This window comes from Motacilla alba, chromosome 19 (genome assembly GCF_015832195.1).
Source record: "Motacilla alba alba isolate MOTALB_02 chromosome 19, Motacilla_alba_V1.0_pri, whole genome shotgun sequence".
Classification (NCBI taxonomy): Eukaryota; Metazoa; Chordata; class Aves; order Passeriformes; family Motacillidae; genus Motacilla; species Motacilla alba.
The window spans coordinates 1977814-1991005 of NC_052034.1; the positions used below are offsets into that span (position 1 = coordinate 1977814).

General features: G+C 40.1%; 1 protein-coding gene across 12 annotated transcripts in view; it reads left to right on the forward strand.

Annotated features, from left to right (window-relative positions):
- Window positions 1-13192, forward strand: part of BCAS3 (BCAS3 microtubule associated cell migration factor) — a 297010-nt gene that overhangs the window by 46263 nt on the left and 237555 nt on the right. For all 12 annotated transcript variants that reach the window (XM_038157808.1, XM_038157814.1, XM_038157812.1 and 9 more), the window contains exons 10-12: window positions 1272-1348; window positions 3062-3145; window positions 8430-8600. In XM_038157808.1, the coding sequence (XP_038013736.1) occupies window positions 1272-1348; window positions 3062-3145; window positions 8430-8600 (332 nt within the window). The remainder of the gene's footprint in view (window positions 1-1271; window positions 1349-3061; window positions 3146-8429; window positions 8601-13192) is intronic.

A 13192-nucleotide genomic window follows, 5' to 3' on the forward strand; every position in this document is an offset into this window, starting at 1 on the left:
TTTAAGCGATACACTGAATAAAAGTTGTGTTGTGTGTGTTCTGAACTGCAGTTTGCCTGCTCTCCTTCAGCCCGGCATAGGGGAGCAGCTGCCCAGGGCTCCTTTAAATCACACACACGTCTGCAAGGTCTTCAATATTTTGTTTCTTGGCCACTCAGGGAGAGGATTTAAATTGCTAAATTCACTTTATTAGCCTAAGAACTGCTGAAAAGTGAGATTAACCATTTGCTTGATAGCCTCCTCCTTCCTCCTGTTCTTTCCTCCTTATTTTTTCAAGTAAAAATGCTTATTGTTAAATACAACTTATTTAATTTATTATTATTTATAGTTCTATTTATAAAAATATTTATATATTTATTTATATTTATTTATATCTATTTTATTTATTTATATTAATTTCATTTATAAAAATATCTTACTTATAACATTTTCTAAAAATACATATTTTAAAAACTTTATATGTGAAATGCCATTTCAAAATATAAAGATTTTTTTCATATAAAAATATATATGAAATGCCATTTGATATGATTCATTTTAAGCCCTTCCATGTTTTCATTCACAGCTATTTTGTCTAACAGGTATTTTCATGTTTTAATCCTCAGGAATAATTCTCTTTTCTATGCTCATTTTTATCCATATGTATAAATCTATTTTTAATGATAATATAAAGGTAATGGAAAGCAGGTGAACAGTGCAAACACTGCCACCAATTTTAAAGGAATTACAGATTTTCCCACTGCGTAATGTAAAGTTTGTGCAAAAGTATATGGAGAGGCTGAGGGCTTGTAGAGAGAATTGGTAAAAGCAAAAGCATTTTGAAAGACTGAGGGTTTGTATATAGAATTACTAAAAACGAAGCCAAGAGCACAATGCATCCTTTCATACAGTAAATATCCAGAAGAGGTTGAAGTGAGTGAACTGTTCACCAACAGAAAGGTGTCAATCAAGTAAAATTAATTAATAAGTGAAGATACAAAACCAATTGAGTCAAACATCAATACTCCCTCAGCCCAGAATGTCATTTTCGTATCAAAATGGCTTTAAAAATGCAAACAAAAGGAGAAATGAATATTTACACATAATTAAATGTTTAAAATAGCTCATCTAACCACAGCCTTATCTCTAGAAACAAAAATGCAAGCATCCACTGAGTGATATTAGCAACTGCAAGGCTTTTGTTTGGACTTTTTGTTTTCTTGGCAATAAATAAAATTCTTTGGAAGAAGTCATTAAGATATTTCTTAATGTTGCCTTTTTAAACTTTGCAGGCTGCTATCCTTGTCCAGGGCCAAACATGAATCCTATTGCTCTTGGAAGCCGTTGGCTTGCTTATGCAGAAAATAAGGTAAGGAGGGCTTTGAGATCAAAAAATACTTCTACATTTTGTATATGTGGGGGGGAAAAGAAAAGACAAGGTCTCAGGAAAAAGCTATGTGCAAAATAAAGCCTGTAAGAGGAGTTGCATTAAAATGACAGTCCTAAGTATTTGAAAAGATTAGATTTTTCCTCTGCACATTTGATTTAATCTCAGTTTAAGAAAGTTGGAAAACAGAGAAGACAGCCATCAGCATGTGTTTTCAGCGAGGTAACTCAATAATCAACCCATTTGTGCTTTAAAAGTTTAAAGCATTTAATTACAGCCACTTCTGAAGGTAGGCAAAAAACGATTCCTAAATTCTGTTGGGGGAAACTGAGTCTGGACAGAGCCTGGGTTTGTCTGAGCCAGCACAGCAATGCACTCTGTAGATTAGAAATTAGCATTAAATTGGCCACTTTTGAACACCTTTGAAAAAGTTAAGCTCCAAGGAAAAAAAATGAAAAATTTTAGACTTTTTTCTTCGTTCTAGAGACAAAGCAAAGAGATTCCCAAGCAAAGAAATGATCATGGCTTTTACCCAGAGGAGTGGTTGTGTATTTAGAGCTTGAAGTGAAGCCTGAATTCGGCTCCTAATGCCTTACTTTTATTTCAAAGCAGATGTTTTTTCTCCCTTCCACCTGTGACTGGAGAAGCTGTTTCTAGAGCTGAGCCAGAAATTATCAGAGGCAGATTTTAGAAATTTATTTGCTGTTACACCTCCTCCAGCACAGCTGATTTCTTCCCAAATTCAGGCCTGCCTGTAGTGCCACACCTTGCTGATGCTGGAAAACCTAACCCTGCTCAGGATGGGATTTAAAAAGTATTGCTGCCAAAATATCAGCAAAAGAATTGTATCACAAAGGGAATTTAAATGGTTTGTGTGTCCCCACCTAAGTTCACTGTGGGCTTTCCCTAGTTTAGGTATTTTTATTTAGATATTTAAATATAAGCAGGACAGAAAAGCCTTTAGAAACAAATACATTTTACAGTCATTTTTAATTTTCTTTAGCTCAAATAGTTAAACAGGCAACTTGTTCTGTATTGCCTGTTTAAAGCAAAGGAATTGCAACAAATATCTACATTTGAGATAGCAACAAATATCTATTTTTTTTTGTAATTTTGCATAGAAGCACGGATTCTATTGTTACTTATGGTTCAAAGGCAAAACCTACTTTTGCAGGGTGATGGCAGGTACAAGAGTCTTGTTTTGATTTATTGATTTTGAAGGAAGGCAATAAAAACCAAACCCCATATACATTCCTTTAATCTATTCAATGCAAAGTTTCAAACAACTCTTTTCCTTTGTCATTTCTTTGCTTGCTCGTCATAAAAAGGAGGGGAAAGCCACACTCGGATTCTTAGAATGGCTGATATTTAATGTTACATATACATGGCTAAAGCTTTTGATTATATTTATTTAAATTTATTTGTGGTATTGCTGCCAGACCCAAAATCCCACCATTTCAAAGTTTATGAATTCTTAGTGAGTACTCATCTGGTAATTGAAAACTGGAGCGGGGGACGCGACAGTCTGGGTGGCACCCAGAAGATTATAAAAAGGGGTTAAGTGTCTCAGCAGGGCTTTTTGCTGTTTGTAGGAAAAAACACACCACTGTACATGATAAATAAGAGCTCTGGTAATGGGTTATGGCTTTGTGTAGTTTAATAGTAGTGACTTGGTTGCTGTCTTTCTTCTCGTAGCTGATCCGATGCCATCAGTCCCGTGGTGGAGCCTGTGGAGACAACATTCAGTCTTACACTGCCACAGTCATTAGTGCTGCCAAAGTGAGTCCATCATCTGCCCTGGGAGAGCTGCTCCTGGAACATAATTATGAGGTTTCCCTGCTGAATTGGGCTGTGTGTCATCACCCCCTCCCTTCCCAGAGAGGAGAGAGAGCACACTGAGAGCCCTGCAGCAGCAGCACCCTCCCCATCCTGCAAATCTCTGACTAACTGTAGCTTTCCACGCAGTGTTTCTGTTTCTGAACTGGTTTTTAAAAATTTCATTTATTACAAACAGCTATTTACATTAGAGGGAAGTGACAGTGGGATGGATTTGTGTAATGGCCGTTCATAGTGGCACAAGTTTATATGATTAGAAATCAACATTGTGAATTATTAGTCTCTTAGCATCATGAAAAGTGACTTTACAAGTGCCTGGTGCTTTTTGGTCTCCATCACACCCCCATTAGACGTTTTGCTCTCTCTGAAGGGTGACAGCACAGTACTGGAGCTAATTAATTACCTTCTTTGAAGGTTAGAGCTTATTAATGACTGTTTACATATAGGTTCCACTGCCTCGTTTTTGTACTTCAGATGATGTTATAAAATCCCTCTGCTTTCAGAGAAATGTCTGGGGTTTTGTAGTATCAAAAGAAGCCCATGGCTTGGAAAAATCTTAAACAAGACCAAGCACAACTTTTGTTTCACTGTCTCCCTCCCAGCTCCTTTCCTTGCTGCCACAACAATTTCTTTTTCTCACACACACACACAGAGTGAGTTTTGGCACCGTGGGGTGAACTCGGTGCTGATTACAAGCTTCCCTTGTAACCACCAGCCTTTTCATTTCTGATATGTGCAACAAAACAAACCTAATAATAGGAATGAAATGACAGCGTGGGACAGAAGGCTCAGTGGCACCGAGGAAAACAACAGTTAGGAGAAGCCGCAGAGAGAGACACAGGGCAGGCCAGCTCATGTGAAAACAAAACAGAAAAACAAACATAGTCCATCACAATCACAGTGTGGCCGGAGAAGGAGAAAAATCACAGCTTTTTACATTGTTGAGGGGAGCTGGAATCGCTCCTCTCCTGAGGTGATTTGCTGGATCTCTGTGTACTTTCACCATCAGCACAGTTAGAGAGGTGTGGAGGGAAATCTCCCCAAATTCCTTCAATCCCAGCAGCGTGAACATCTTTTTTTATAGCACAGATAAGTTTGAAAAACTGAGTGGATTAGTGTGATCAGCCACAGTTTGGATCAGATGTGGTAAAATCCTGCAAACAGATCGCCGTAGCTGATGGCCTTTCCTGCTGAGCAGGGATCATAATCCAGAAATTCTGCTGTTAAGCTGAGTTTATCACACTGAAGTAGGGCTATTGCATCATGTGAGTAGATACTGAAGATAAAATGTGTTTATAATCATAGGAAAGAAAAGATTGTTAGCCTCTGTACAGAGATAAACTCCCAGTGAGAGTTAGGAAAAGGGATAATCCCCAGGGCACGGGCTCTGTGCTGCTCTGTGTTGGAACAGCACATTGCTCATGCTCCTGCCTGTTGGATGTTACTGTAATAGACAAGATTAATACTAATATAGTTTTAAATATTTGCATGATTTGGCTCTTGAGGAGTGTCTCAGCCTTAGTGTATTAATTTGTTATCCATGAGCGTGCCACAGTAAATCTGCAATGTTTAATTTATTAGCGATTTCATTGAGTCTTGGCTTGCTGTCTAGCAGGTTTTCATCTCTGATAACTGCAGGGCTGGCTTTCTTGCTGGCAAATGGATGCTCCATATATCTGTTGCTCTTTGTCCATTTCATTTCCTCACCACCAACTTCACTCCTTCCTTATTTAATTCTTCATTTATGAACCTTTATTTATGCTGTTGTGTGCCAGCAGCTGAAGGGGTTTGTAATTCCTTTGCTTTGATTAGTGCAGGAGCAGCTTTTTGGGAAGTGGATGTCCTTTCGTTTTCCCTGCCTTCCTCCTTTTTGGTTCAGAAGTGGTTCCATTAAAGTTCTTGTTTTGCCAGGTTACCTTGGGTTACAGCCTTTTCTCTGCTTGGCTTCCAATTTTCTACTGAAGTGGAAGAACCTTCGTATGAGAGCTTTCAGCAGGGTCACTTTGGAGAATTGCCTTTCAGATCCTCTCTAGAAGGTCTTGGTGGCAGCACAGAATATTTTCTGTAATGCTTTTCCCTTTGCTGACCCGTGTCCTGGTGAGCCTAGGGGTTTGTCCTCAGTGGGAGCTGCTGCTCTTGGTGCAGCAAATAAATGTCCTCCTTAATCAAATAGCTTGGGAGTTATTGGGGAAGGTCCCTGTTCACCAAAACCACCGAGGTCAAAGTTGTGATTGAGTTGGTGGCTTTCTGAGTGTTCATGTTCTGAAAGCTCTGGTAGTTTCTGTCATTTGACCAAGCAGAAAATTTCAGGAAGCAGAAAATGTGTCAAGATTCACATTTGGATTAATGATGGGTGTGGATAAAAATGGATGTGTTTGGAAAAATGAAAGTACCATTCCTTGGAGGTGTTGTAGAATGCACTCAGTGCACGCAGGCAGGAAAGTCCCTTCCATGGGATAAAGATTCTTTTCAGTTGAACAAACAGTGGCATGGACACAGAATTTCTTTCAGAATAAACCCTATTATCCCTTTGTTCCCACTGAGTGTGAGGCTCAACCTCACTGTGTTGACACCCAAGGCAGATCTTTTTGATGTCTCTCTCTGCTTTCTATAGATTTTTCATTTGCAGTCAAATAGATCATATAAAATGTATTTATTATGAGAAACAGGAACAATATATTGTGTCGTCACTAAAAGGATGCAAGGCCTTTGTTGGAACAAAGCATCCTAACCGACATTGAATTCTGCATTTTAATTCTTTTCATCTAATTAAAGTTGTACTTACTTTTCGATTAAATGAGGTACGAGGACGTACATCTATTTTAATTAAATATATGTATTTCTTTATATTCAAATGATGTGAACAGTCATGTTTTGAAGTAGATAGGGTACACATGAGCATATAAATAATGTGTGTTTCTGCACACTGTGGATCATTGGTTACAAAGGAAACTGGATCAAGTATTTTAATTTCATTTATCAGCAGACTTCACTGGCGGGTTCCCATCAGCGACAAAGGGACTGGGACAGTGCAAACTTGAACCCATTCCATTTAAAATGCATTTGCTCTGTCACACGTCTCACATCAAATTATAAACCAAGTCCTTCTCACCTCATAACTCCTTTGCTTGATTCCTTCTCCATATCTTTTAATCCTGTCCTGGTAAAGTGATTTAGCAAAGGCTGCATCTGTTTTCTCTTGTTACCTGATAACTTCTTAATGAGGACTAACAGCTTATGTGAGAGCAAGGTCATTAGCCCTAATGGATGGAGGGGACAGCTGATATGGCATGGGAAAGGTTAAAGATTACCCCAGAAGTTTTTGCAAATATACACAACAGCGCGGGGCAGTAAGTGCTGTAATGGTTCTGCTCTGATATTTCTGAGCTAATGGCCTTGGCCACATCTCTGCACACCTCTCCCTGCTGCAGGCCCACGCTGCTCCCACACCGCTCATTTCCTTCTACAGAGCCGTCAGTTTCTGCTTGGTACTTTGCCATCCCTTTGCTCTCATGATAAATATTAAAGGTATTTTCTGAAACTGGTCAGTTACAGTTTTTAGCCTTCTCCCTCACCCAGGTATTTTGCCATGCAGCACTTTCTGCTTTCTCCTCCCTGCCTTATAAACCGAGAACGAATCGTTGTCTAGGATTTTAGCTATTGGCCAAAAAACTGCCTTGTCAGTTTTTGCCAGGAGAGCTGGAATGCATCCCTGTGATGGCACTGGGGCTATTTTAGGTTTATTCCTCAGCTGTCAATATCTGCTTTATGTTACCTCTCCCAGCCTCCTGAGTTCGCCACTGTTAAAACCCGTTTTATTCTCCTCTGCCGTAGCCGGGTATAAAAAGAAATAACAAGAAACAAATGGCAGGATATTACTAAAGACTTTAAACCCCCAAAGCCATTGCTGTGCTAAAGGCCTGGCTCGATTTTAAGTGGAAGTATCTCCATTAGCATTAATGGGGTGAGTCCATCAGCAGAGGCATCTCAGAGGTTAATCAGCCTTCCTGGCTGGCCATGGCCATCGATACCGTGTGGCGCCTGCTGCTGTTGGCCCTTCAGAGGCTTTCCTGACAACACACTAACAGACTTTGTGTAAGTCATTTCCCATGAATTATTAAAACAAACGTTTGGCTGCTAATTGATGAACACTAATGTGTTTTCTAATCACTGCAGTTTGAGATTTTAGCACTAAACAAAGCAGTTGCAATTGATTTGTGGCTGCTTCTTGGTTTCAGCCTGGGATCTGGACATTTTTTTCCTTTTCAATTTAGCAGGCAGCTTAGCTTGTCTTTTTAGTTAAGAATTGGCTTGTTACAGTGTCATTCCATTCTGATCTCTTTTGCTATTTCTTATTTATATTGCATAATAAATCTGCTCAATTCTTTACAGGCAAATAAGGCACAGTCCTTGGTTCAAGGAGAAAATATTTCAAGTTGTAGTTGGGCTTGTTTTTCTTTCAGTCTGCGTCTCTCCTACTGTGTCTACTCTGCCTCTTTCTCCAAATAAAATAAAGCAAAATAAAAATTATCTCCAGCATCTTTAGCTGCTAAAAGCTGGTGCAGTGAATGTGTTTTCAAACCCCTGTCTGGGAAACATGCAGAGCCTGGAAAGTCCCGTTCCTTGCGCTGGGATGTGCCTGAGAGTTCCAGGACCTCGAGGGTGGCATTTTTCATTTTCCTGGCTTTGAGTCTCATATTTAGTTTTAATGCTCAATTACTGAGTAAAAAATGAGTGTGTCAGATGTAGCAAAAGACAAATTCTTAGTCTCTTGCACTGTGCAGAAGACAAAACTCTGTGAGCTTTAGGGGCTGTTTGTGTTTTGTGTGAGCAGTACCCTCCTCACACCCATCGTGGCCTCATCTTCGATCCTTCTGACCGTGCGTGCTATGGGAGTAACTAAAATCAGAGTTAGAAAAACCAGCACTGGAATACTCACACATTCAAATAAAAACACATTCAATATGCGTTTTTAAAATACAAACTCATTCAATTATTTGAACATTAAAATACTTCTTTTTTCAATAATGCTTTGGCATAATTGACTTCCAAAAGAAAGGTGAATTCTTCCATTTGCTAGGACGCCAGATTTTTCCAAGCTGTTTTGTCGCAGCCTTTTGCAGCTGATACACCACTCCAAAAAAAATCCACTTCCAGAAAGAGCCCGAGCTGAACCCACAGCACAGCCCTAAACATCATTTGAAGGGGTTTTTTCCCTTTTTTGCAGACAATAAAGACTGGGCTGACAATGGTGGGGAAGGTGGTGACACAGCTGACGGGGACGCTGCCGTCGGGAGCCACCGAGGAGGAAATCCTGGCTCACAGCAACCTCCGCAGGAGTCCCCTGGTGCCTGGGATTGTCACCATCATCGACACCGAGACGGTGGCAGAGGGACAGGTAACAGAGCCTGCACGGCCACCACAATCCCGGGGCAATCCTCGATGTGGTGGTGGCGGTGAAACGTAAACCGGAGTTTCGCCGGGGCGGGGAGCTGTACAGACCCACAGAGCTGGGATAAAATCCTGCTTGGGACTGAAACGCAGCCAAAATATATATTGTCCTTGCAGCGTATTTATGTGACACTTTGACAAGATCAAGTGTGAAGTGTCACATTTTGTCTCCCCAACACTCGTTCCTAATTGACGTTGATTGATGCTGATCAGTGCAAGTGGAGATGGAGTCTGATGATCCTTATTAATGCAGAACGGGGCTGGAGTGGGGGTTCTTTGGGATTGGGGGGAATTGTTGAATTCCAGGCTGAAAAAAATGATGGGAGAAGTTGGGTGTGAAGTGTGAAAGTTATAATTTTATGTAAATCCCAAATGCTGTTGAGCACAATGCTGTTTTGTCAGGCATTTGCACTGTTTTATAATGATAAATTTACTGTGTGTAAGAACACACAGTGCAGTGCATCAGGCAGAATCGTTTGTTACAAACTCCACACCATTATCAGACAATTTTTTAATTGCTGGATTTTCTTGTCTTTATGACAGGGGAAATACCCATGTCTTTTTTTGTTTGTTTCTACCACTCATTTAATTTTAAAGTGGCTGGTCGTGGATTCAGTGTTTATGCAGAACTCCCACACACTTCATTATTCTGTAACTAGTCTGTGAGATTTATTTTTTTTTCTCATGGTCACATTTATTGAATTTAAAGCAAAAAAACCTTCAGTTTTTTCTTGTTTTCCCCTATCTTTATGAAGCTCATTGCAGGTAAGTTAGTGAGGTGTTAAGGGCACATCAGAAGTCAAATATTTAGCTAAGTTAATTTTTTTTTCTTGGCAGGAAAATAAAATCTTTTACTTGAACAAAAACCAAAACAAAGAAAAACTTCATTATGGTTGTTCCCTGCAAATTAATTTTGGAAGTATTTAGTCAAGCAATGTTGCATTGAAAGGGAATTGTTCATAAAGCAGTACAGACATTTTCTTCCGAAAGTGAAATAAAAGAAAGGAGATAATGGAAAAAAAATCTCTTAGAGTAAGGTCTTAAAATAATTCTGTTGTTTCCAGGAAAAAAAAAATAAATTCTTGGCTCTTCATATACAATAAGAAAAGAAAAAAAGAGACAAATTTGGCTTCATGAATTTCTGATGAAGCTGTTTAATGTGGTCATTATTTCTGCTGGTCGCTGTCTGTGCTTTGATTCTTCTGCATCGGCCTAGGGGGAAAAAAAATGATAGATCTTAGGTTTTTAAGGCTTGTTATATATGATTTAGAGGTTTTATGAACTTGTCCTCTGACCCTGACAATAGTAGGGAGCTATCAAAGCCTAAAGGGCACTCCAGGAGAGGAGCTGTAAAAATGATAACGTTTGTCTTGTCCAAACCCTGCTGCTCTAACATAAATAAGCCATCAGCTCTAAGAAAATAAGTTTTGTCTTGAACCTCTAGGAAGTTGGATATCCTGACTGTGTGTATTGCATTCGTATTTTTGTGATCTGAAATTTTAAAATGCTGTTAAATTATATAATTTATTTCCAGTGCTGCAGTTTGCTTTCAGAATTATATTTCTTTCCAGGAAAAAAAAGAAAATAACCTTTCTTTTGCCTTGTTAGATTTTCATGGTGCAGGAGATTTTTTAAACAATTTTTCTTACTGAAACATCCCTCTGGCAAAAAGGAAAGCTGATTAAAAATAAATAAATGCACTTTGTACGTGGTCATTCCCCACTGCCAGTACAGAACCTTCTCCTGTGAGGGGTGTCCTGGGTGCTCCCAGGCCCTCTGAGTCTTTTCCTGTGCCTCCAGCTGTGTTTGCAGTGGAAATGTCAGTTTTTGAGAGGTTCAGTGCAGATGTGAGCTGGTAGATCCTGGTTTTGGCAGGGATCTTGGCGTGTCCCGGGAGCCTGGCAGGGGTGAGATGCTGAGTGCTGGCAGGAGAATTCCTGCAAGGAGTGCCAGTGGGGATGGCACTGGTTTGTGCTGCCTGGGTGACCCTGGCTGCCTTTGGGGCAGGGTTCAGGGAGGTGTTTCAGCACCTCTGCCCTCTCAGGGGGGTGAGAATCTCCCTGAGCTCATGGTGGCTGCCCTGGGCTGCAGCAGGCACTGCAGCTTGGAGCTCCTGGCGGCTCCTCATGCCCAGAATTTCAGGCTTTGTTTTACTCTCCTGTGGAAAATCTCTTTGCTGGCAGTGGTGACCTGAGCTCCATCCTCACTCTGGCCGAGATGCAGGGTGGTGGGGCAGTCCTGTAAAACATCCTCTCTGTTTCAGGGGCACTGTTTCAGAGGTTCTTCTAAAGTTACTGGTTTCTAAAATCACAGATTCACAGAATCAGGACGTTTGGAAAAGACCTGCAGGATCGAGTCCAGCCTTTGACTGAATCCTGCCATTCCCATGGAACCAAATGCCACATCTGCTCATTTTTGAATCCTCCCAGGGACAGGGACTCCACTTTCCTGTGGGGGAACTCCTGTTCCAGTGCTGAAGCACTCTCAGTGAAAGGATTTTTCCTTGTTTTATCCCCCCAGTTTTCAGATTCCTGTAAAGAAGAGTTCTGAGTGGAATCAACAAACCCTTCCTGCTGGTTTGGGATGTTCCTGGCTGTGCCCATCAGGCTCTTCCTCCTCTCACTGAGAAACCCTGAATTTAAAATTCCAACCAAGTATTTTCTGGGCTAAATGAACACTTGGAAAGCCCTGAATCCCATTCAGCAGGGGTTGGGGTGTGCTCACACGGGTTCCAGCCTTGTCCCAGCTGAGGGCAATTGCAGAAGCAGGGAGGAATTATTTTCCTATTATCAGTGCCCTCCTAATGTGAAATAAATGCCTCACCTCCTTCAGGTCAGTAAAGATTTCCATCACCTGCACAGCCTGACTAAGAATTTGGGTGTTGCAGTGAAAGATACATTTTCCAAGTAATAAAATATGCCTGTAAGATAAGATACAGTTAAAAAAAAATCTGTTTTAAAAAGAGAAAGAAAATGGAAGACAGTAATAAATCTAAGGCAGGCAAATACATCATTTTGGAGAAGAAATAAGAACTTTTTTTTGACTGGGAAAGCTTTTTTTTTACTTAAATGTGTCTAAAGTTTTGCAAATTAATGATCTGAGTACTTTTTCAGTTATTTCAAGCACAGCCCACAGGTTCTAAAGATGGACTGAGCTGCTCTCTGCATGTGTACAAATACAGCAGTTTCTGTGCCAGGAGGGTGATGAAGGGACATGTTTTGGACACAAACCAGGAGGACTAACTATAATTTTCACTAATTTTTCATCATTTCCCCATTTCAAAGCCATTAAATATGAGAGATGTGAGGGGGAGCTCGATGTGTTTCATTCACTGCCCTGTGCTGCCATGGCAGAGGGTGAAATGCAAACTCACCACAGACAAATCCACAGGTTAAGACCAAAGAACTCTCCTAATGTAATCTTGCAGGATTAAATCTGCAGGGAAAGTATTTTTAATAAACCTTATGAATGTAGATACCGTAGTAAGCTCTCATCCCCAGCAGTTGTTTATGTGATAGCTCCTACTTTCAGAATTGGTGCTACTTTAAGAAAATTTGAATTATGAGGTAATTAAATAAATGCAGAGGAATGCAGAATTATTGACATTGGCTGTCAGGAGATATTTGTAAAAGGAATAAAAATAATTATCGAGATGCTCAAGTAACTTTGTGGTAAACCAAAATATGTTAACAAGGTTGTGTGCTTGTTTAAACTTCCTTCTAATGAAGTGTTAGCAAACTTTTCAGTTAGATGGAAGGACTATTTATTTGAATCCCTTAATTAGCTGAAATGGATAAACCTAAAGCTGTACAGATGTCCTCTTTTTCAGTAATTGGAATTAAACATGGAAGGCTTTATTGGCTTGGGTTTGAAAGAAAAATTATTTTCTTTCGACCTTTGTTTCTGTATTCTTAATTAATTCATCCACGGGCCACCCACGTGCAGGCTGCAATAATGACCTTGCTCAAAAGTCACCAGTTTTGGGGCAGAATGTAAATCTGTTCAACATCTAACAGTTGGCTGACAGAGAAAGATGTGGCCAGTTCCCAGTCCCAGACTCGCTGCTGGGTGCGTTCGCCGGGGCTGTGCTGGATGAAATCTCACCGTGCAGCTCATCCACAGCTCAGCGATATTGGAGGGAATATTTTCAAAACAGCTCAGCAAAATAAGATAACATGTTGATCTATTTATGTTTGAAAATGTGATCGGGGCTTTTTTTTTTTTTTCCCTGTTCCCTATTAACTTTTTTTTGCATTAAAAAGGAATTTTCAGGAAAAAAGCAGCCGCAGTTTCCAAAGTTCATTTTCATTTGCTGAGGAGTTGATAGCAATTGAACCAAATCAAGATGCTTATCAGGAGCAGGAATTGTTGTGAAATTCTGGTCTGGAGCAAAAGGAAGCTCAGAGAGTGAAGCATATTCAATAATAAAACTTTAACTACAGACATAATTCCACTGGTCATTAACACCAGGGCTTTTATTTTAGGAGCAGCTTTGGCAAAGGCTGATGTGATGTCCTGATGCTCGGATATTTGGCCTCA